Source organism: Ascaphus truei, chromosome 18 (assembly GCF_040206685.1).
Source record: "Ascaphus truei isolate aAscTru1 chromosome 18, aAscTru1.hap1, whole genome shotgun sequence".
Lineage (NCBI taxonomy): Eukaryota > Metazoa > Chordata > Amphibia > Anura > Ascaphidae > Ascaphus > Ascaphus truei.
In genome coordinates, this window is record NC_134500.1 from 30,226,789 (window position 1) to 30,252,452 (window position 25,664).

The 25,664-nt window shown below is 49.4% G+C and overlaps 1 protein-coding gene across 1 annotated transcript in view; it reads left to right on the top strand.

Annotated features, from left to right (window-relative positions):
- The window catches only part of HCN4 (hyperpolarization activated cyclic nucleotide gated potassium channel 4), a 37,892-nt gene extending 12,365 nt beyond the window's left edge, over positions 1 to 25,527 (top strand). Inside the window, exons 2-8 of the mRNA XM_075576024.1 lie at positions 14,797 to 15,220; positions 17,399 to 17,560; positions 18,702 to 18,920; positions 19,818 to 19,964; positions 20,273 to 20,513; positions 21,575 to 21,739; positions 22,365 to 25,527. Of these exons, the coding sequence (XP_075432139.1) occupies positions 14,797 to 15,220; positions 17,399 to 17,560; positions 18,702 to 18,920; positions 19,818 to 19,964; positions 20,273 to 20,513; positions 21,575 to 21,739; positions 22,365 to 23,428 (2,422 nt within the window). The 3' untranslated portion in view covers positions 23,429 to 25,527. The remainder of the gene's footprint in view (positions 1 to 14,796; positions 15,221 to 17,398; positions 17,561 to 18,701; positions 18,921 to 19,817; positions 19,965 to 20,272; positions 20,514 to 21,574; positions 21,740 to 22,364) is intronic.
- Positions 25,528 to 25,664: the final 137 nt, after the last annotated feature.

Genomic DNA, 25,664 nt, shown 5'->3' on the forward strand with positions numbered 1-25,664 from the left:
CCTTGTCAGATCAGTGCAGAGGATAAGGAACCCATCCTTCTCCAGCGCCATCACATTAACCCATTGCATGGAGGTTCTCATCTCTCTGCAAGATGCAATGCAGTTTTAGGCATAATGAAAGAGACCCGTTGCTGCAATGCTTTGGCATATGAAGACGCCACGCTGCGTCGTACTTTTAAAGCGAATATTACGCCTGGTTTCCTTTTGATATTGGGACCGACCCAATGGGTTTACAATTCTCACCTCCTTCTCTCTCTCGTTATCCTGCGGTATCCGTTTCCTAAACCTCGGTTAGATCGGTCGCAGGTCAGCGGGATGGAAAGTCCCTTCTTTGTCAGAGACCGGTACCACGGCTTCTCGGACCCCTTGCTCTACCTTGTCGCGATCAGGGTAACCCCTGTGCTGGGTGATGGAACCCAGGAAAAGCATTATGAATAAATGCTGATTAATGCCATACGTCTGGAAAGAAAACACGTGTTTTACTAATTGTGTTCCAAGGTAAATCTGCGGTGCAAATCCCCACTGTGATACCCAAACTAAATGCGCATAAGGTCCTTCCTATCTACGTTACTACACCAGTGTTTTTCAACAGGGCGTTTCCCTGAACATCCCAAAAGGGTTCCCTGCAATTCTCAGGCCTTTTGAAAATTGCATCTGATCTCAGACGCGCTATTAGAGAGGGTTGGGGTTCCTTACAATGCATCTGATCGCAGACGCGCTATTAGAGAGAGTTGGGGTTCCTTGCAATGCATCTGATCTCAGACGCGCTATTAGAGAGGGTTGGGGTTCCTTACAATGCATCTAATCTCAGACGCGCTATTAGAGAGAGTTGGGGTTCCTTACAATGCATCTGATCTCAGACACGCTATTAGAGAGGGTTGGGGTTCCTTACAATGCATCTGATCTCAGACGCGCTATTAGAGAGGGTTGGGGTTCATTACAATGCATCTGATCTCAGACGGGTTATTAGAGAGAGTTGGGGTTCCTTACAATGCATCTGATCTCAGACGCGCTATTAGAGAGAGTTGGGGTTCCTTACAATGCATCTGATCTCAGACACGCTATTAGAGAGGGTTGGGGGTTCCTTACAATGCATCTGATCTCAGACGCGCTATTAGAGAGGGTTGGGGTTCCTTACAATGCTTCTGATCTCAGACATGCTATTAGAGAGGGTTGGGGTTCCTTACAATGCTTCTGATCTCAGACATGCTATTAGAGAGGGTTGGGGTTCCTTGCAATGCATCTGATCTCAGACGCGCTATTAGAGAGGGTTGGGGTTCCTTGCAATGCATCTGATCTCAGACGCGCTATTAGAGAGGGTTGGGGTTCCTTGCAATGCATCTGATCTCAGACGCGCTATTAGAGAGGGTTGGGGTTCATTACAATGCATCTGATCTCAGACGCGCTATTAGAGAGGGTTGGAGTTCCTTACAATGCTTCTGATCTCAGACGCGCTATTAGAGAGGGTTGGGGTTCCTTACAATGCATCTGATCTCAGACGCGCTATTAGAGAGGGTTGGGGTTCCTTACAATGCATCTGATCTCAGACGCGCTATTAGAGAGGGTTGGGGTTCCTTACAATTCATCTTATCTCAGACGCGCTATTAGAGAGTGTTGGGGTTCCTTACAATGCATCTGATCTCAGACGTGCTATTAGAGGGTTGGGGTTCCTTACAATTCATCTGATCTCAGACGCGCTATTAGGGAGGGTTGGGGTTCCTTACAATGCATCTGATCTCAGATGTGCTATTAGAGAAGGTTGGGGTTCCTTGCAATGCATCTGATCTCAGACGTGCTATTAGAGAGGGTTGGGGTTCCTTACAATGCATCTGATCGCAGACGTGCTATTAGAGAGGGTTGGGGTTCCTCACAATGCATCTGATCGCAGACGCGCTATTAGAGAGGGTTGGGGTTCCTTACAATGCATCTGATCTCAGCCACGCTATTAGAGAGGGTTGGGGTTCCTTACAATGTATCTGATCGCAGACGTGCTATTAGAGAGGGTTGGGGTTCCTTACAATGCATCTGATCGCAGACGCGCTATTAGAGAGGGTTGGGGTTCCTTACAATGCATCTGATCTCAGACTCGCTATTAGAGAGGGTTGGAGGTTCCGTAGAATTTCCCAATATAATTATAGGGTTCCTTAATCAAAAAAAAGTTTAACACTACTGCACTATCACACTCTTCCGTATGAGGGAGAGACCTATTGGACCTTAGCATGTCAGTGTCACTATCCCCTTGCAGTGGGAACAGCAGGGTGCCATATTGATTTGAGCCATATGTCTGGACGTGTCTGTGTGAGAGAGCAATAGGCTCAATGAGTCATAGGTCGCTTCTTTCTCTGCATTACCATATTGAATAGCAGTGTCCCCCTACTTCTCTGGAAGAGGTGAAGGAGCAGTGCTATCAGGAACGGGTTACGATTGCAAATCCTTCTCTGTTGAGAGGCTAGGGAGCAACTCTTTGACTCTCTTGCAGAAATAATACATATGCATCTGTTTCCTCCCCTCGGCATACAGTACAAAAATCATATTTCACAGATGAGCTGCCATGCACAAAAAGCTGCAGAATTTGCATTTGTCATGGCTTTATTTTGTGGTTCCACGCTCCTTGTGCACTAATTGCATCGTTAATACAGACACAGCCTCTTCTGCTGATGGTACCAACACAGACCATGTGGAGAGATCTCATCTCTCTCTAAGGGCCTCATGCAGAGAGCAGCGCTATTTACAATCTCGCCATTTTCCGGAGAAAATCGCGCTAAAAACAGCTGAAAATGGCGAGGTAGGAAAAAAGCGCCTTTTTTTTTTTTCTATTTGAATATCTCGCTGCGTGGCTGGCAAAAACTACATCTCGCCAGTCTGAAAAATATCCGAATTCAGAAAGGCGCGCTCGCCATCTAGCGGCTGTTTTTGGCGCGATTTTCTCCGGCAACTAAAGTTGGCAAAAAGCAGGAGCTCGCCGGCTATAGGGAACGCGATTTTTTTTTCTCCCTTTCAGCTGCGCGCATCTCCTCATTTACAATTCTCCACATGCAGTAATGCTAAAAATAGCGGATTTCGCCCATTTCTGCATATGGAGAATAAAACTCTCCATTAAATCTAGTTTTTCTAAAACTCTCCAATTATTTCTACCGCTGCTCTCTGCATAGGCCCCTAAGTTAGGGGTGCTCAATTCCAGTCCTCAATCCCCCCCCCCCCCCCAACAGGTTTTCAGGATATCCCTGCTTCAGCACAGGTGGCTCAATCAGTCCCTGCTTCAGCACAGGTGGCTTAATCAGTCCCTGCTTCAGCACATGTGGCTCAATCAGTCCCTGTTGCAGCACAGATGGCTCAATCAGAGGCTTGTTCTTTGACTCAGCCTCTGATTGAGCCACCTGTGCTGAAGCAGGGATATCCTGAAAACCTGACCTGTTGGGGGCGCTTGAGGATGGGAGATGCGCACCCCTGCTCTAAGCGACAGGGAAAGGAATGGCTACTGCTAGACTTCCTACTGGAAAACCCCTTCCAATAGCTCCAAAAATCTAGTCTGTAGCTAAGGCTGCGTTTATAGCGCCGCCGGAACAAACCAATGGAGAGGAATGAAGGCGCACACAGTGCGCGCGATTTTGGAAAATACATTTGGAATTGTTCTTGTAGCAGGACGGCCGCGTCACATAAGGTGTTCAGCCAATGAGGGCGAACCGCTCACGTGATGTCACGGCCACACCTCTGCCCTGCCTCCCTATCACCTCCTAATGCCTCCAGCGCCTGTTCCGCGTGACGTCACGCGGTCGCGCGCCGGCACTATGATCGCGGCCTAAGATAGCAGCAATCAGATACAAGTTACATAGTAGTTGTATATTGTCCCCAGGGAGGTAGAGGAGGAGACGGGATTGATGCATGCAGTGGGACAGTGGTTTTAATGGGTGTGAACTGGAAGAATATTCTCTGTGGGTCGCTGGCAGCAGTGAGCTCATATCCCTCACACTTTTCTTTTATTGGCCTCCGCAGAGGAGAGGGCAGACTTCGCATGGAAATCCTAACCATATCTGGTCTTCAAGTGTTATTTATGTAGACTGATCATTTATTTATACCTAGACATCACTCTGCACCCTCCATTTAAACAGATACCATTCTGCAGCCGGCGTTTATACACACAGGCTGCGCTCTGCTCAGCAGGCGTACGTCACTCTGAGATCTGGGTGTATACGGCAGAATATACATTGCACACTGCGTTTGCTCTGTGTGATCTGACAGCGTGCAGATAAACGTCACTGCCCCGGCTCTGTGAGGGGTGCAAGTCTCTAGGAACCGTGCGTTTTATTTCAAACACTTCTTATTGAATTTTGAACATACTGTAACAGAAGGAAAACAATACACAAATATGCAGGCAAAAGTTATATAACAACATTATACACATTACATTGGGAAAGAGAGAGGGGGGGGGGAAGGTAGGGCGTATAAGATAAAAATAAAAGGGAACGATTATTCCCGATTATTATTATAAGAGGTTGGGGGGAGGAGTGGGGGGGCTGGGATGGAATGCGGGGGGGGGGGAGGGTGGGATGGAATGGGGGGGGGGGAGGGGGAGAGAGTTGCTACCATCCTGACTCATTTTTTCAGCTTTTTTTATGCCTTTGAGAGGGAAAAATAATGGTCATTCTTAAACCACACTTACACCTTATCATATACCACTTTATAATCGGTATATTTTACCTAGTTAATCTAGTTTACCCCTCTACCCAAGTCTTATAGAAAACTTTTTGTAGAATGCTTAAGGAAAGCAGTGAGCTTCGACATTAACACCACGTCGTTAATCCTCCTTCTACAGCTGACCCGGAGGAGGGCGGGTAGGGGTAGGGGGAGGGGGAGGGGGGGGGTTGTTGATTTTTCCAAGCGGCCGCAGTTGCGCACCTTGCTGCGGTTAAAATATGTGAAATCAAACGTTTTGTGGAGTAGTTCACATCACCCACTGGTTTTGCCAACAGATATATTAATGTGACCAGGTTTTTTTTTAATCCTATTATGTCCTTGATAATCTCTTGGATTACGGACCAGTATTTTTGGATGGTCGGACAGTTCCACCACATGTGGACCATGTCTCCTTTCTGCTCACATCCTCTCCAGCAGAGGTCAGAGGACTCGGGGTAAATTTGTTTCTGTCTCTTTGGGGTGAGGTACCATTGATATATGATCTTATACATATTTTCCTTTAAGCAGCAATACACACACACACACACACACACACACACACACACACACACACACACACACACACACACACACACACACACACACACACACACACACACACACACACACACACACACACACACACACACACACACACACACTATATATAATATATATTACACAGTTGATCTAAGACAGATCAGAAAAGATATCCCCTATTTCAAGCACTCGTTGCTGGATAATAGTATAGAGACTGTATTCAGTCTAACAGATAAATGCTGTAAGTCAGTCTGTTGACCCTTTGAGACCCGGGAAGATCAGAAAAAATAATAACGTTTTATTTCATAATCACAATATTAAAAACACATATATAACATAGTAAAATCCCCATAATAAGGGGTATGCAGGAGGCTATAGCCACACCTATTGGTCATGGATTAGTATGGAGCCTAAACTGACTGACATCAAATATCACTCTAATAGTATCTGCTCAGGAGGCGAACTACTGATAATACTGTATGTGGCATAAAAGGAAGCCCGATGGATTCACAGTAGAGTATATAAGTATGAATATCCCCAATGTATATCTGTATTGTGATATACCTATCAATCACATCAACCACTGTATACCCAATACCTCAGAAGGAAACTAGTGCATACAAATCATTGATGCGTCACGCCACCTAATAGGTGTATACAGTGGTATATACTTTCAAAAGGTAGATACACAAACACCATAAATCTTCGTCATAAATTCCATTCAAGGGCTAATGCGCCGAAAAGTGGAAACATATCAATGGTACAATTATTCTCTGATGATCCTATTATGTGGCTATTAGCTTATTCTGGTGATAAGAAGTAACTGTGTTGTATCAGTATCAAACCAAGAAGCATAAGCTACGTTGGTACTGAGAGACTCCAATCAAGAGTATATAAATACTCTACTGTGAATCCATCGGGCTTCCTTTTATGCCACATACAGTATTATCAGTAGTTCGCCTCCTGAGCAGATACTATTAGAGTGATATTTGATGTCAGTCCGTTTAGGCTCCATACTAATCCATGACCAATAGGTGAGCCTATAGCCTCCTGCATACCCCTTATTATGGGGATTTTACTATGTTATATATGTGTTTTTAATATTGTGATTATGAAATAAAACGTTATTATTTTTTCTGATCTTCCCGGGTCTCAAAGGGTCAACAGACTGACTTACAGCATTTATCTGTTAGACTGAATACAGTCTCTATACTATTATCCAGCAACGAGTGCTTGAAATAGGGGATATCTTTTCTGATCTGTCTTAGATCAACTCTGTAATAAGTATTACTGTATCCCCAAAGCACCTGCTATAATTGAGTGTATACACATTACAAGATACAGTATATAAGGTGGAAGCGGTCTCATGTCTCTATTTTCTATATATAATATATAGCAATACGATACCGTTTGGAAACGAAATCAGCAGGCAGCACTCCAGAATTGAACAAACAAGTGTACTGAAAAAATAAACACAAAAAACCCCAGGGTTTTTTTGTGTTTATTTTTTTAATACACTTGTTTGTTCAATTCTGGAGTGCTGCCTGCTGATTTCGTTTCCAAACGGTATCGTATTGCTTATTCTTCATTATAGGATCTGCACCCACACCAGTGACTATTATTACGGAGTGCTTTTTGTTCTTTTTCTATGTTATATATATATATATATATAACCCCTGCTTCCGGAGATACTTACCTGGTAGGTGCCGGTAGCCACTTCGGCTAAACTAGCTGAGGTTTAAAATTTAACGTTCCGCATCACGTGGGCCAATAGGAAGCCACAATGATGACATCACGACTTCCTATTGGTCCGCAGGGCGGAAGAGCGACCATATTGTGAACCCTGGTAGAAGCAGGGTGTCCCTGGAGCTGAAATTAACAGGCTTCAGCACGGGAGACCCCCTGCTTCAACACTATATGTGTATATACAGTATATACAAAATTTTATATAATTTTTTTTTTTAATCTATGTCATACTCAGCCTGTATTTGCCGCAGTGTAACCTTAAAGGGGCCAGTCTGCCCCAGTTGTGTTTCTATACCTTTTTTATTGATATTTTGTAAAGATGCATCTTAAAGGGGAACCCTCTGAGCTCACAATTTGTACCGCTGGTCTGCACAGACATGTCTTGCCCTGCTTCCTGTACATCACACAGATATTCTGCTATTGTGTGTGTATTGCAGGGGTGGCCAACTCAAATTCTCAAGGGCCACCAACAGGTCAGGGTTTGAAGGATATCCCTGCTTCAGCAGCTGATTGAGCCACCTGTGCTGAAGCAGGGCTATCCTTCAAACCTGACCTGTTGGTAGGACTGGAGTTGCTCACCCCCTGGTGTAGGCACACAGGGGTGATCCTGCCCCGGCTCCATGATTCAGGTCCTGCCAGCAGTGAATGGTTTCAGCGTTTGCGTTCACGTGACGATCTCTTTTATCCTCCTCCCACTAAAATAAACAAATCAAACGGCCAACGGGATGAAAGGCAAACCCAGCGCCATCGCTCCACTTCCCCCGTCTCTGGCCCGGATACAAGCGGGACGCACGCGATTAGGCAGCGTGGTCATTGCGTCACCCTGAGCAGGCGGTATCCCCGCGGAACTGACACCCCCTCTCCTACCAGCGACTCCGCTTCCGCACCCTCCGTCAGACTAATCTAAAACACCGCTCAGGTTCATAGGTCCAACGCACTCTTGGCAAGGAAGGGTTAAAAGAATGTCAAAGAGGGGACCACGATGATGTAATCCTGATCATGTCGATCTTTGAACATGATCTATTAATCGCACGGCTGCCAGATGTACCAGCAATGCATTGCAAAGCACTTGGCCAGAGAAAGCGTTCTACTAATTAGGTGAAACTTCATTAGCCTCTGGTAAGCGATGCGCTGCAGGCCTCCCTCCCTTGGCCTAATTACCGAGGTAATTCTGCTAGTGATATTCGTCTTGGAGAAGTGTAGACTGGTTACGGGTAATGATACCTTTTAAGGGAACCAGCATGATATTTCTTGATAGATGCAATTATAGGGGCCAGAGCTTTTCAAACCTCAAAGTTTTCTTTCTCAAGTGTGCAGCAAAGATAAATACAGGCGAAGAAACCTGTGAGGTTTGGGATGCTCTGTACATGGGAAGAAGAGACTTGTGAGGTTTGGGAAGCTCCGTACATGTGAAGAGACCTGTGAGTTTTGGAAAGCTCTGTACACGTGAATAAGAGACCTGTGAGGTTAGGAAAGCTCTGTACATGTGAAGAGACCTGTGATGTTTGGGAAAGCTCTGTACAGGTGAAGAAGAGACCTTTGAGGTTTGAAACGCTCTGTACACGTGAAGAAGAGACCTGTGAGTTTAGGAAAGCTCTATATGCGAAGAAGAGACCTGTGAGGTTTGGAAAGCTCTGTACACGTGAAGAGACCTGTGAGTTTTGAAAGGCTCTGTACATGTGAAGAAGAGACCTGTGAGGTTTGGAAAACTCTGTAGATTGAATTTTTTCAGTTGTGAAGAGGCTGCTGGTTTATTTAATGGAGAAAGATTCAGACTAATTAAGCGGGTTAGGGGAGGGGGGGGTGGAGGAGGAGGGGGGAGGGAGCGTTGCTTTCACAAATGAGGCTACCTGCTAATTAGTGAAACTCATGACTCCCAATACATTAAACTCCCATCATGCACGTTGCTTCTTCCAACACTGCTCCTGCTCCAATTCACCAGCCCCCAGTAATACCCACAGTGGGAAAAGTACCTCCTCGCAATCAGAATGAATGTCTTCCTTTAATGGGACAGAATGATACGAGTGGTTGGCAAAATGATTATCCAGGACTTCTTTTCCCCCAGAGCCATCTCAGACACACAGTGATGTTTATCAGCTCACATTAAACCACAGACTTAATGAGGGGGGCCGGGGAGAGAAGGTTTCCGAACTCTAGTGGTGGGGTTTCTATAACCTTTCATCCCATTTCCGCAGGGACCCTGCTGATTTCTGATCCGGGTAACAGGTCCCACACACGGTAGCATCTTGTTAGCATGTTGTCATGGCTTCCCTCCACATGTAGAGGCTGGATACAGCATGGAAGGGCTTATAGTAACCTGAAGCGGTGACCGTTACAGTCCAACGCAGTGTTCCTCAAACCCCTACGTATATCAACAGATTATCAACAAAGTTCCTACAGCAATGCCCTGAAACGGCCATTAAATACCTAGTTGTTACTACATTTCACTTGGCTGCGCTTATAGTGACGGCGCGGCAAAAGAAATGTATTGCCGCCGTTGCGTGCGCTTATAGTAGGCCCGGGCCATAGAGGGGTGGGGAGAGCGGAGGCGCGCTAACGCTGAGGCTCGCCTGCTTCAGTCAGCGCGATTGCACGGACTTGCAGGCGAGCCAGCGTGCGCGAAGGGAGCCGGGGGGAGGTGGTTGGAGGCGGGGCAGTGACGTCGCTGGGCCAATCGCCCGCGACGCACTGACGTCAATGTCACGGCGCCGTGACGTTGACGCTGCTGTGCTGTGATTGGAGGTTTTCAGCTGACAGCGCGCTGAAAAACAGCTTGGCGCTCGGCTGAAACCTCCATCTCGTCAGCACGCCTGCGGACGCTCGCGTGAGCCCCCTCTCAAGGCATCCTCATTGAGGATGCAGGGGCTCAGCGCGGAGCGTCCGCACGGCTCAGCACGGCCTGTCCTTCTATGGACTCGGCCGTAGAAGCGAAGCGACGGATTGGTCGCGATCGCTTCAAGTCAATTTGATTTTTCCAGCGTCCGCAGCCCGACGTCACCGGCACTATAAGCGCAGCCCGACGTCACCGGCACTGTAAGCGCGGCCCGACGTCACCGGCACTGTAAGCGCGGCCCGACGTCACCGGCACTGTAAGCGCGGCCGAGTGAAATGTAGTAACAACTAAGTATTTCATGTTTGTATTCTATTATTTTTTTTTTTTTTGCAACGTGAATCAAAACTTAAACAATACATTAACATCCCATCCTAGTTTATTCTCTCCCCCCTCCCCCGAGGCGCAGCACGGTGACGTAGGACCCTGTTAAGAAACGGCGCTCTGGTAAAGATATTGTATTTATTTTAAGGCTTTCAGAAATGGGGTTAGGAAATGGTGACTGCCGTGTGACATTGTATCGGGGGATAAGGTAGGGGTGGCCAGCTGTGACGTTTCCCCCAGCATTATAGGGGTTAACAACACTTTGGTATATGCTCCTTTGTGATAGTGGTTCTGTCTCAGAGAGATGGTACTGCAGGTACTCAGAGCGGTCCTGATTACACATGCCCCGCTGAGGGTCTCTGCCCCTGAGGTCTCACACAAGCCAGTCTCCTTCAAGCTGAGTGGCAGCTGAAGTGTTAGGAAGGAGATCACAGAGAGAGAACAGCTGGGCTCTGCTATACATCAGCACACAATGAAGGGACAGCTCTCAGGTGCCTGGTCTGGTATATACACAAACAGCACTATCAGCAGCACGTAGCAGTGACTCACACAGAAGACATACCCAGTGTCCTAAACTCAGACAAAACATCCTATGCAGACCCTGAAATACTTTCAAGAGCAGTTCCTGGACTGGAGAGCATGTCAAGGGCGACGCGGACAGCTTCTGATTCATAAATCATAGTAATGTATTTATAGGGGGAGAGTGATGGGGAAAGAGATGGGAATTCACAGCAGTGGGGTCCAGTGCAAAGATGGATACACAGAGCAGGTTGGAAACACAGCAGCGCTATCCATGGTCCTGCATTCGCTGTGCAGACTTCACATTGATCCCTTCTGCTGTAGCACTCAGACGATCTGAGTGTATGGTGTGTGTTTTTAACATTGCTAGAACAGGTGCTGCTTCCCTGCATAGAAGTGATATTAATGAGGACCCTGACATGAAGCACTTAGATTTGTTTACATCTCTAATTAAAAATAGAAATGTAAGTGAATTATTTCCACACAATTGTTTTCTATGAAGGGAGACGGCCCCTTTAATTCTAAGTCATTACATCAACTTCTTTACCTCAGATGCTCGCTGGGGCTATAAATATCATTCAGATGTAACCTCTTGTTACACAATGCACCTTACACCCCCCTCTCCAAATCTCACCTCCAGTCTGCCTCAGATCTCCCCTCAGCCCCCATCCCCAGTGACCGGAGGTGCGTCTACACTACATTCAACCTGCTATATACCGTCAGTGTAACCCATTACCCCCTGTGAAATGTTTTGCACATCACAGGGACAGAGGGGTCCAGGGCCTGGTAGATATCATATGTCCACCCCTTGCCCTCTGGCCCATTCTGCATGTAAATAACTGACCGGGTCCCGATTTTGAGGTTCAAATAACGGTCTGAAAAGACAGCAAAGACTTCACTGCTTGCCCATAAATCTTTAAAGGCCCAGGGAACAGAACTGAGCTGACAAGTAATGGCTCGAAGCTATCAGAGACGGGAATCTCAAAGCCTATATTAGTGTTATTAATGTTATTGTCATTCATTTATCCACAGGAAAGACAGGAAACAGGACACCGTGTCTGTGTAAGGATCAAAGGGATCAGGGTACGGGCAGTGCTACATAAATATTACAAGCAGAATATAGGCAAAGGGATTCACAGTGTTATATATAATATATAGTGAACAGGGGTGGTGGGCATATCAAATACAGGAGTCAGGGATTAAAGACAAGTTATTATGACACACAGAGGACAGTTCATAAGAACTACATTACCAGATTCTGCTAGGAAGGTCATTGAGGTAATGATTGATCGTGCAGATCAATTCCTTCCCATCACAACACAGCCGGCACAGCACAATACTCGCATGTGAAAGTCATAATAATACTAGCGACACAGAAATTGCGGCCTTTTGGCTCACGTAGGCCTTGATTTAATATGCTGTGGAAAGGAATCCCTCTGCTGGAGAAGGTTTTAGTCCCATCCATTTGAATGGAGTGGAGGTCTTCTCCCACACAGGGCAGCAGCTTCTCAGCATGTTGTCATCTGCCAATCTTCTCTACTTCCTACATCATCATAGACTACCTATCTTTGGTGTTTGCTAGAGTAGTGTGTCCATGTATGCTCAGATTATATTATTCATGTACAATTTGTTTTAAAGACGGTTATGGTGTTTGTCCGATATCTGAGTAGGGACTGAGCAATATTAACATCCTAGAGGTTGTGCAAACGAGACGCCATCTCATAATGAGCACTTCCTTGCTCTAAGAGAGATTAAACCATTAAAGTTAAACCATTGAATGAAATGAACATTTTGAAGGAGTTTAGATAATATTGCAACAGTCACGTCGGCCAGAGAATCATGTCTGAGTCCCACGTGATGCACTTGTAGTAATGAAATTATGGTGGTTGTGAGCGGTGTTGAATGGACGTCTAATCTCATCGTCCTGATAAAAAAAAAAAAGAACGGTGTTGTGCTTTATGGACAGGGGAACCAGTCCTAGATCTCCGTTCTTTCCCTCAGGTGTTACCGGGACCTCACCATGCTGCTGCTGATATATCTCCGTTCTGTCCTCAGGTGTTACCGGGACCTCACCATGCTGCTGCTGATATATCTCCGTTCTGTCCTCAGGTGTTACCGGGACCTCACCATGCTGCCGCTGATATATCTCCGTTCTGTCCTCAGGTGTTACCGGGACCTCACCATGCTGCCGCTGATATATCTCCGTTCTTTCCTCAGGTGTTACCGGGACCTCACCATGCTGCCGCTGATATATCTCCGTTCTGTCCTCAGGTGTTACCGGGACCTCACCATGCTGCCGCTGATATATCTCCGTTCTGTCCTCAGGTGTTACCGGGACCTCACCATGCTGCCGCTGATATATCTCCGTTCTGTCCTCAGGTGTTACCGGGACCTGACCATGCTGCCGCTGATATATCTCCGTTCTTTCCTCAGGTGTTACCGGGACCTCACCATGCTGCCGCTGATATATCTCCGTTCTGTCCTCAGGTGTTACCGGGACCTCACCATGCTGCCGCTGATATATCTCGTTCTTTCCCTCAGGTGTTACCGGGACCTCACCATGCTGCCGCTGATATATCTCCGTTCTTTCCCTCAGGTGTTACCGGGACCTCACCATGCTGCCGCTGATATATCTCCGTTCTGTCCTCAGGTGTTACCGGGACCTCACCATGCTGCCGCTGATATATCTCCGTTCTTTCCTCAGGTGTTACCGGGACCTCACCATGCTGCCGCTGATATATCTCCGTTCTGTCCTCAGGTGTTACCGGGACCTCACCATGCTGCCGCTGATATATCTCCGTTCTGTCCTCAGGTGTTACCGGGACCTCACCATGCTGCCGCTGATATATCTCGTTCTGTCCTCAGGTGTTACCGGGACCTCACCATGCTGCTGCTGATATATCTCCGTTCTGTCCTCAGGTGTTACCGGGACCTCACCATGCTGCCGCTGATATATCTCCGTTCTTTCCCTCAGGTGTTACCGGGACCTCACCATGCTGCTGCTGATATATCTCCGTTCTTTCCCTCAGGTGTTACCGGGACCTCACCATGCTGCTGCTGATATATCTCCGTTCTTTCCCTCAGGTGTTACCGGGACCTCACCATGCTGCCGCTGATATATCTCGTTCTTTCCCTCAGGTGTTACCGGGACCTCACCATGCTGCTGCTGATATATCTCATTCTTTCCCTCAGGTGTTACCGGGACCTCACCATGCTGCCGCTGATATATCTCCGTTCTTTCCTCAGGTGTTACCGGGACCTCACCATGCTGCCGCTGATATATCTCCGTTCTGTCCTCAGATGTTACCGGGACCTCACCATGCTGCCGCTGATATATCTCGTTCTTTCCCTCAGGTGTTACCAGGACCTCACCATGCTGCCGCTGATATATCTCCGTTCTGTCCTCAGGTGTTACCGGGACCTCACCATGCTGCTGCTGATATATCTCCGTTCTGTCCTCAGGTGTTACCGGGACCTCACCATGCTGCCGCTGATATATCTCCGTTCTGTCCTCAGGTGTTACCGGGACCTCACCATGCTGCCGCTGATATATCTCCGTTCTGTCCTCAGGTGTTACCGGGACCTCACCATGCTGCCGCTGATATATCTCCGTTCTGTCCTCAGGTGTTACCGGGACCTCACCATGCTGCCGCTGATATATCTCGTTCTGTCCTCAGGTGTTACCGGGACCTCACCATGCTGCCGCTGATATATCTCCGTTCTGTCCTCAGATGTTACCGGGACCTCACCATGCTGCCGCTGATATATCTCGTTCTGTCCTCAGGTGTTACCGGGACCTCACCATGCTGCCGCTGATATATCTCGTTCTTTCCCTCAGGTGTTACCGGGACCTCACCATGCTGCCGCTGATATATCTCCGTTCTTTTCCTCAGGTGTTACCGGGACCTCACCATGCTGCTGCTGATATATCTCCGTTCTGTCCTCAGGTGTTACCGGGACCTGACCATGCTGCTGCTGATATATCTCCGTTCTGTCCTCAGGTGTTACCGGGACCTCGCCATGCTGCCGCTGATATATCTCCGTTCTGTCCTCAGATGTTACCGGGACCTCACCATGCTGCCGCTGATATATCTCCGTTCTGTCCTCAGGTTTTACTGGGACCTCACCATGCTGCCGCTGATATATCTCCGTTCTGTCCTCAGGTTTTACTGGGACCTCACCATGCTGCTGCTGATGGTGGGGAACCTCATTATCATCCCGGTGGGAATCACCTTCTTCAAGGAGGAGAACACACCGGCGTGGATAGTCTTCAATGTGGTGTCCGACACCTTCTTCCTGGTGGACCTGGTGCTGAACTTCCGCACGGGCATCGTGGTGGAGGACAACACCGAGATCATCCTGGAGCCGCAGCGTATCAAGATCCGTTACCTGAAGAGCTGGTTCCTCGTGGACTTTGTCTCCTCCATTCCCGTGGATTACATCTTCCTGATCGTGGAGACGCGCATCGACTCGGAAGTCTACAAGACGGCGCGGGCGCTGCGCATTGTCCGCTTCACCAAAGTGCTCAGTCTGCTGCGGCTGCTGAGACTGTCCAGGCTTATCCGCTACATCCACCAGTGGGAGGAGGTGTGTGTATCTATGTATACGGCTGTGTGCGTGTGGGACTGTGTGTGTATGTATGGGCATGCCTGTATATGACTGTGTGTGTGTTTGTGTGAGAGACTGTGTGGGTATATGTATGTGTGTGCGACTGTGTATGTCACTGTATGTGTGTGTGCCTGTTTGTGTGTGAGTTTGTATGTGTGTGAGTTTGTATGTGTGCGACTGTATGTCACTGTGTGTGTGCCTGTTTGTATGTGTGTGCGACTGTGTATGTCACTGTATGTGTGTGTACCTGTTTGTGTGTGAGTTTGTATGTGTGAGACTGTATGTCACTGTGTGTGTGCCTGTTTGTATGTGTGTGCGACTGTGTATGTCACTGTGTCACTGTGTGTGTGCCTGTTTGTATGTGTGTGCGACTGTGTATGTCACTGTATGTGTGTGTTCATTTCTATATATAACAGATCTTCTACTACATTCAACAAGGGAAGGAGGTGAGTTTGTGTGTGTCTGTATAGAGTTATATAATAAAAAAACAAATACTCAATACCGTTGTGTGGCTAACGAAATGCTTTTATTTGTGCGAGCGTTCGAGATACACTGATCTCTTCTTCCGGCGGTGTTACAATGGATAAAACTCAGTGTTGGTAAGAGGTGTGATAAAAAGGGCTCAAGTACCAGGCTGTCTACAATTGTAATAAATCCGAAACCATGGATAGATGAATCAATCTTCAATATAAATGAATGAGTATGTCCATATAGCCATCACATGAGTACTGCTCCCTGAAAACTGGGGGTATGTGGAGAACCACAACACTCAATTTCATTGGGAGTATCAGTAAGGCATAAGATAATGGTTGCATTTACTCACAATCATCTCCTGGTCGGGGGAGACAAGCTGCTGCTGACGGAATCCAGGTAAGCGCAAAAGAAGTAGAGCACAGCCAAATAGGAGCAAGGAGAGGATCCAAAGGTACAAAAATTACTTTATTGGAGTTCCCAAAGCATAAGAAAAAACCTACGCGTTTCAAAATCGAAACGCGTAGGTTTTTTCTTATGCTTTGGGAACTCCAATAAAGTTATTTTGTACCTTTGGATCCTCTCCTTGCTCCTATTTGGCTGTGCTCTACTTCTTTTGCACTTACATTGGATAAAGCAAGAAAAGTTTTACTTTAAAACAACCTGGAATGTATCTGTAACTGAAACCTAACCCCCCCCCCCCCACACACAGGTGTGTGTGCATTCATATAGTATCCACACACACTTTTAGTAATGCAACACCCTCTTACATTTCAACACCCACCAACACCATTGGTATACACTTCCCCTCCACACACACCTTTTGTAAAGCACTGTATACACTGTGGGTGCTTTATAAATGTATATTTACACACAGACACATACACACACACACACACTCTTACATCACAAACATTCATTCAGGGACCATTTAACACCTAAAGTCATAAATTGCATACAGCACAGGGGGGAGGGATAGGCTTCAGTCACAGATACATTCCAGACTGTTTTTAAGTATACCCCTTGCTCGCTTCATTCATTGTAACATCGCCGGAAGAAGAGATCAGTGTATCTCGAACGCTCGCACAAATAAATGCATTTAGTTAGCCACAGAACGGTATCGAGTATTTGTTTTTGAAAATTAAGCTCGGTTAACACGGTACTGATACCTCTACACACAATATATATATATACACACACACACACACACACACACACACACACACACACAGTCTGACAGTACACTGTATATGTGTCTGTCCACTAGTCCGTGTGATGGTGCTGAAGAGACACAGAGTACCACTGCTTTTTATTTCCACAACTTACAATTTCATTCTAAACAAAAAAAAGGGAATCCGCCTGCGCCCCTCCCCTTTGTTGCAGCTTAATGCCCTGTAAGAAAACCTTCCAAACCGGGTAACTCTGATGTACAAGCAATGCAGCCCCTTTCTGTACCCGAGGCACAGGATTCCTACTGTTCCAAAACTACACTTACCACTGGCGACAACCCTCCTTCCTCCTGTAGTGGGAGGGGAGGTAATGGTTACCCCTACGCCCAGCGACGTGAGGTGGTGTGGGTGCCACGTGCTCTGATCTCGCCTGCTTAGCGCATGTGCCTCCCACTCGCGGAGCGTGCTTAGCGCGTCCTCCCGCGTCTCTCACGTGGTTCTTGCCGTGTCCCCGCAGATCTTCCACATGACCTATGACCTGGCGAGCGCCGTGGTGCGCATTGTGAACCTTATCGGCATGATGCTGCTGCTCTGCCACTGGGACGGCTGCCTGCAGTTTCTGGTGCCAATGCTGCAGGATTTTCCCGAAAACTGCTGGGTGTCCTTAACCCACTTGGTGGTGAGTTCACTGGGTAACGATTTTGGGGGGGCGGGTGGGGGGCCGCTTACACACCTCGTCTGCTTTAAACGCCCCTCCCCGCTATGTGAGATCGCCAGGCGTAAGAGAGCCTCATTAAAAGGAGCTCGGTATATGGGACAGTTTCCGTGGCTGAGGTGGAATAAGTGAGCGGAAACAGAGAGGCTGCCACGTGAATACTCTACTGCAGGCTTCGGGCCTTGTAATAAACCAAAAAAAAAACATGTTAAAGGACGGCTCATTAACCTCCTTTCACCTTTACTGCCACATACATCACTGGGGCACTTGCCCATGTTCCCAAGGATGACCACTCCGACGGACGCCCCCCCACTTCTGTTTCCAGCGCACATTGTGCTGCTGGACTCGTGGCGCTGTAAATGTCAATGGACATCACACAGGATTGGTCATTTGTGGGGGGCAAACGGCATGATAAAGGTTCTGATGTTTTCTAGGTTCGCAGTGACAGACCGTGCATGCGTTGGGCGGCACTGGGATAGCGGGGGTGGGCGGCACTGGAATAGCGAGCGGTGGGCGGCACTGGAATAGCGGGCGGTGGGCGGCACTGGAATAGCGGGGGGCGGGCGGCACTGGAATAGCGGGGGGCGGGCGGCACTGGAATAGCGGGGGGCGGGCGGCACTGGAATAGCGGGGGGCGGGCGGCACTGGAATAGCGGGGGGCGGGCGGCACTGGAATAGCGGGGGGCGGGCGGCACTGGAATAGCGGAGGGCGGGCGGCACTGGAATAGCGGGGGGCGGGCGGCACTGGAATAGCAGGGGCAGGCGGCACTGGAATAGCAGGGGCAGGCGGCACTGGAATAGCGGGGGCAGGCGGCACTGGAATAGCGGGCGGTGGGCGGCACTGGAATAGCGGGCGGTGGGCGGCACTGGAATAGCGGGCGAGCGGGCTGCACTGGAATAGTAGGGGTGGGCGGCACTGGAATAGCGGGGGTGGGCGGCACTGGAATAGCGGGCGGCACTGGAATAGCGGGCGAGCGGGCGGTGGGCTGCACTGGAATAGTAGGGGTGGGCGGCACGATACCTCATGCAGTGTACAGAGAGAGGGGGGAGGTTGTGTACCAGTTGCCTGTGGGTTTGATGACCCCCTCCTCGGTGTGTGTTACAGAACGCCTCCTGGGGGAAGCAGTACTCCTACGCTCTGTTCAAGGCCATGAGCCACATGCTGTGCATCGGCTATGGGCAGCAGGCTCCCGTGGGCATGTCGGACGTCTGGCTCACCATGCTCAGCATGATCGTCGGTGCCACCTGCTACGCCATGTTCATCGGCCACGCCACCGCCCTGATCCAGTCCCTGGACTCCTCGCGGCGCCAGTACCAAGAAAAGGTACTGGGCATCTTAAGCGGGCCGTCCCACCTAGGATCAAAGCTGCATGTTTAACTCTTTCGGTGCCAGCATGCGTGGCCGACCCCCCTCCGGCAGCAAAAGGGTTAACGGTTTTATTTTGGCCCAGATCTGACACCTAAATGTGCGTTATTTTGTGAAGTTATTATGTAAACACGATGAGCCGAGACTGGGGAGGGGTGTCATCTCCTCTGGGTGTTCCCTTATACACAGGCAAAGCCCCCCTCTTTATACAGATATACAAACCCTCTCCCATTCAGACGCCCGGAACAAATGCAACTCGCCATTAATTTGCAGATTAACCAGAGCAGCCAAATCTTTGCTTTTAGTACAGTTAGAATAGCTTAAGAACATTAGTTTGTTAAATTATTTACAAAAAGCTGTATTTTGGCCGGATACGTGGGGTTATTACAGGATATTTTCGCGATTGTTCTCAGAGTTTTTGAGCTGCATTTTGCTGTTTTCGGCCTAAAATCCTTAAAAGTTCAGTGGGGATTTTGGGCTGAAAATAAACCGAACAGCTTGCTTCACGGTATGAATAATTACCCCCATCATCTGCATGCACCCCATCATCTGCATGCACCCCCATCATCTGCATGCACCCCCACATCGAACTACAAACAATTCAATCATCTGTGTATTCTTTAAGCACAATGACTCATTTCCGGGAAGCTTTTGAAGGGCATTGATGCATATCTCAAGGGTAGAACTGACACAAACCTATACCACGTACCACAGCTCATTGTTAACCTGTTTCTAACCCCCCCTAAATCCACCCCCTAGTTACGGTCCGTTTGCATGTTGCGTACGTTGTCTAAACGCCAGACCCCATTGGGAAGGTTTGGGGACTGATGACTTACCCCCCCCATCTCTGCCCAGTACAAGCAGGTGGAGCAGTACATGGCTTTCCACAAGCTCCCGGCAGACATGCGCCAGCGGATCCACGATTACTACGAGCATCGCTACCAGGGGAAAATGTTCGACGAGGAGAGCATCCTGGGAGAGCTGAGCGAGCCCCTGAGGGAGGTGAGACCCCATAAACCTGTAGTCATACTTCACTCACCAACTCTACCTCAGCCTGCAAGACCACCGTATAGCAACTGGGTGTGTAGCTGCATCTTAGAGCCGCATACCCTCCATTGTAAAGCCATGCAGGGAAGGCCTCACATTTTGTGGCGCATGTGAGCACGGTATTTGATGTCTGGCTCGCATGCCGGCTCATCACGAACCTACGGCCAGAAGTCTCTGTGCTGGGAAATGTATGGCCACTCACACATGCATTCCCACCACAGTTACCCACGCCGAACCCCTCACCACCCTCTACCCTCCCTCAGGAGATCGTCAACTTCAACTGCCGGAAGCTGGTGGCCTCCATGCCTCTCTTTGCCAACGCGGACCCCAACTTTGTGACGTCGATGCTGACCAAGCTGCTGTTCGAGGTCTTCCAACCGGGTGACTACCTGATCCGAGAGGGGACAATGGGCAAGAAGATGTTCTTCATCCAGCACGGGGTGGTGAGCATCCTCAGCAAGGGCAGCAAGGAGACCAAGCTCGCCGACGGGTCCTACTTTGGAGGTAAGACACGAGTGGAAACCTGTAGTATTACAGCCTGGGGTATATAGTGCTCTGGCCCTTGGAGCCTCAATAAATACACAGGGGGTCTAGGGTGTGTGTATCAAGACAAGGTACGGTGGCTGGGCGGGGACACATCGCACTGTTAGGAGTTCTGCCCGCAGCTGCAGCCGATTAAAGGGCTTTTCTTACATTTTCTGCACATCTGGGGGATGCTAAGGAAATTATGTTAAGAGGGAGAGATGTGGAATTTCATCAATACCTTTAATACTTGTATTAAAAATATTCGCTTGATACAAACTGAGATCTCTTCCTATTACCCCATATAACACCTCCGATTGCCTCATATAACCCCTCCCTATAACTCCTCCTATTGCCCCATATAACTGCTCCCTATAATTCCTCCTATTACTCCATAGGACCTCTCCCTAGAACTTTTATTGCCCCATATAACCCTTCCCTATAACTCCTCCGATTGCCCCATATAACCTCTCCCCATAACTCCTCCTATTGCTTATCTATAGTGTGCCATAATTAGAGGGTTACCTTTAGGAATAAAGCTGCTTTTCCATCTCCTGGATAAATCTGCGTATAATTATTATGAGAGCGCCGCCCGGTGGCTATTAAATGTACTAAGCAAGCAGCATATCCACAATTACACTGCCAGCGATACAATACCCTGCTAGCACTGAAAGTGTTAAAAGTGGTCTATTTTTAACCCAATCAAGGTGTTCAGTTCCGTTTCATTGTATAACGGGTCGGCAAACCCCCACAAAACCCATTGCCTCTCGCACCGCACACAACTTACCTTACACTAAGCCCAGGAATACGATGGCATACGAAGAGTTTGAAATACCCGAACTCCTTACTGATGGCAAACCCTAGGCACCACGTCAAAGACTAGCATATTCAAACAGCAAATATTACACCTAAATGAGTGGTGTAACAGTGTGGGGCCCCGTTACTTGTAGGAATACCCCCTACCACAGTGCTCGGGGCCCAGAGGGTTAGTCGTAAGTGCGACGGGACACAAGGAAGCCTGACCGACTCTCACTCTCTCCCAGAAATCTGCCTTCTCACGCAAGGCCGACGCACGGCCAGCGTGCGCGCCGACACGTACTGCCGCCTGTACTCGCTGAGCGTGGATCACTTTAACGAGGTCCTGGAGGAGTACCCCATGATGAGACGCGCCTTCGAGAGCGTGGCGCTGGATCGCCTCGACAGGATTGGTACATATACATGTCTGCATACGCCATACTGCACCCTTCCATACTATACCATCCCACAGTCTTCCCCCTACACCTTTTTCTGCCAGATTACCCCCGTTTCTTGTCCCCACACCTCATTTCCAGCTGCACTCAGGACCAGGGCCTCAGTTCGCCGTCAAATTTACTAAAAGCAGTAACCCCTGTACTGTATTTCACGATACATTTTTTCTTATATATCCTGAAACAGTGGGTAACCTAACCTTCGGGGGCCCCTGAGATTTGAGGGGGAAAAAAAAAGGTAAATTCAGTGGGGTCACCAGAATAAAGCCATCACATCATCTATGCATCTTTTGATGAAGTTGTGGCTTTTTATGGTCTGCGGGGCAAGGCTGAGGCCGGCGGCCATGTTGTGTCCACGTGTTAAATGATAAATAATTCTGAAACGGGAGTGAGCGAAGGTTAGGGGGCCACGGATCAGGTCATCAAAACAAACAAACAAAAACACATTACCAATGCTGTCTGCTATATGAAACTGTTCCCAGCGGGTGGGAGGAGGGTCTCACCCTGGCAGGACCCGAGGTCCTGTCTGGAGAAGCTATGGACAATTTGCGATTACACAAACACTTCCATTTCTGGCTCTTCGCAGGTAAGAAGAACTCGCTTCTCCTGCACAAGGTGCAGCACGACCAGCGCTCCGGCCTGCTCAACTACCAGGAGAACGAGATCATCCAGCAGATCGTGCAGCACGACCGCGACATGGCCCATGGGCCTCGCTGCGCCCAGGCTGCGGGAGAAGCCACCCCAACGCATCCCGCTCCGCTCATCTGGACACCACTGCTGCAAGCCCCCCTGCAGGCTGCAGCTGCCACCACTTCCGTGGCCATCCCGCTCACCCACCACCCGCACCTGCCAGTCGCTATCTTCCGGCCTCCTGCGTCGGTGCTAGTAGGGGCGTCACGCGGACCACGGCAGCTGCAGAGAGGCCCTCTGCCCCCCCACCTGGCAGGGGTTGAGGCTTCGTTCCAGCAGACGTCCTCTTTCCACGTGCACCAGCTGGCCGGGTTCTCTGCAGCAGCCTGCGTGAGCCCGGCGCCGCCCTGCAGGCCTTGCCCGGAGAGGGGTGCAGCGCAGCAGCTGCTTTCGGGCTGCCCACAACCGTCTGCAGAGGCGGGCATTTCTCCCCGGCTACTCGGACCAAGATTATCACAGTCGGACCAGCAGCTTCCACCTCCCTCCTCTGGACAAAGCATTGGTTCCCAGACACACTCACTGGGACCCCCCTTAACTGGAGGGTTGGGGCCCCTCTGGGTGCTGCCCAGATCAGACTCTCCCGGGAGCTCAGCTCTCAGTCCAGGACCAGTCAGGACCATTCAGGCATCTGGCTCATCACGTTCTCTTCTCCTCCCTCACACCGCTGCCCCATCCTCGCTCCCCACCAGCTGCGCCGCACTCCCTCTGAGCCAGCTGAGGCAGGACGGCAGAGCCATATCTGTGTCTCAGCCCTCTCTACCCCAGGCCCCAGCGCCTAGCTCCCCTCACTGCCCACAGCCATACATCGCCACCACCTCCCTGCCGCCAAGGGGCGGAGTCCCAGAATCCGCTGGTTATGTGACTTTGCCACGAAAGGGGTCTTCAGAGGTGGGATTTGGAGCATGGGGGGCTAGCAGAGGGGACCTGCCCCCTCACTCCAAACTCTCTTCCAACCTATGACCTTGCTCATTGCTAGAGATCTGCAGAGTGTTGTCCCCTTAACCCCCGACGTGGATAGTGGCCTGCAGAGCATCGCTTCCTCAGCAGCTGCCCTAATAGAACGTGACGCCATTAACCAGCTCAGTGCCAGAGAAGTGCAGCGCGTTACTCAATGGTCCCCCCCATACTAGGGAACAGCATGAACGATCAGGGATAACAGCAGGACCTCAGCCCCTCGAACTTCACCACCCTCTTAACCAAGGTTGTGTACGAGCTAACCCGTCCCTGGCTTTGCAGATCTTTACGCAATGAGAGAGGCTAAAAGCAAACAGGATAACTGTTCAGGTTCGTAAAAAGGACACAAGCGGAGCGTTCCCCTGGGATGGGAAGGGCCGGATGTCCCGATGCAATAAGGTACCCGCTTAGTCAGGCCGCCCTCGTGTTTTACCCGTTATGGGTCTCTCACTCATTAGCCATTGTAGCGCTGCAGACACGCGTGTGCACAGAGACACGCGTGTGCACACCATCAGCCCCTCAGACACAGGAACATATAACCGTGTTGGGTGCTTTGGCTTAGAAATGCACGGAAAGTTGGGGCCCTCTGGAAGCGAACGGCTTCAGCTTTTCTATATTACCTGGCACGTCAGTCACAGGAGAGGGGTCACCGCTCTACTGCCACCCGATGTGTGTGCGCTTAGAGCGAAACAGGGCCAGCATAAGCAATATTACGTCCTGTATTTAAAGTCCTTGTGCCTTCACTGCCCCAGCGGCGTCCATGGGACGCGATAATGTCGGCTACGCAGAGGCATGCGAGACAGTATTTCTACGATGGCTGCAGCCTCCGTGTCTTACGCCGTATCAAACCAGCACTGTCCTTGTGGCAATAAGACACTGTCCCAGCATGGACAGCCACGCCGGAGAGTGCCTTATTGCTGCTGTAATAACAAAATCAGGGTTGTGACACCCAGCTGCGATTTTGCTTCCCCCTGCCGGACGCAGACACGCTTTGCTTCACGCGTGGCACCCACGTACTTGAGGGGAGCTGACGGGGCTCACACTTCTGTCACGTCTCGCCGAGTCCGTCACTTGGGAGATGTACGGAGAAGCTTCATCTCACGCAAATCACCTGCCCTTTACAAACCCCTATCGCTGGGCGAGATGCTGGCAACGCAACGTACTGCAGACTTTTCTAGCAGCAAGAGGGTTAAAAGTAATATATCAGCGGATTGGGGGAGGGAGAAATTAAATCAATTCTCTCTCTCACAAAAGGAAGCACTCCCAGCAGGCAGCCACTGCCACAGACAGCAGCGTACGGCCGCACTTATAGTAGCGGCTATGGCGATGTGCTCGTGACCGCTGACGTCACCGAAGCGATTGTTGAACTGAGGTGCAGGAGACCTCGGGGCGACAGGGGGCGTGGCCCATGACGTCACGGGAGCGGTTCGCCATTATTGGCTGAACCGGTTCACGTGACACTGACGTCACGCGGCAGACGTACACAAACAATCACTTGACCGTCGATTCTGGCTGCCATGTCGCTGCGAAGCGCCGTCGCGCCCACAGTGGGCACCCCGCGACAGACTTCAAGTACTTGTGACGGCGCTGTGCGCCGTTGCCGCTACCAGAAGCGCGGCCTGACGCCTTGAAGAGGTAAAGGTTGGTGGCGTGATTGAGATCAGCTTACAAGGAGGCAGGTCATTATTACACAAGAGAGAGCCCCCCCGGAATGTAGCGAGGGCGCGAGGCGGGGGGCTTCCTTCCCATAGTTACAAGGTTCGGAGCAGACATTTGTATTTTTGATATTATTACACTGGGTTTAATAGAATAAAAAGCTACGGATTGTTCACAGTGAAAATCCCGCCACTCATTTCAGTGCATAATGAACGCGTTCACTTTGGGCTTCAGGAAAAGGTGATACTCAGCGTCACCCTCCGTCACAGCGTTACTGTTAGACTCTGGGTGCAGGTAAAAACATATCCCTCGCCATCACTTCGCACGTAATTGCCAACGGCCTCTGCGTTTTGAGGGGGGGCCTTTTTTTGGGGGTCTGTTTTTTTTCTAAAAAAAAAAATAAAACAAATAAAAATGTTAAATATTTTAAATAATATATACACACAATTTCTGAGTTTCAATAAATTTTCATATATAAAACGAGTGTGGAAAATGCTTGTTTGGCTGCGGACGTTGCAAAGCGTTCTGCAGGGTGAGGACTTTCAGGCCCTGCAACATCATCGATAAAAAGCGTCGGCGAAATGAC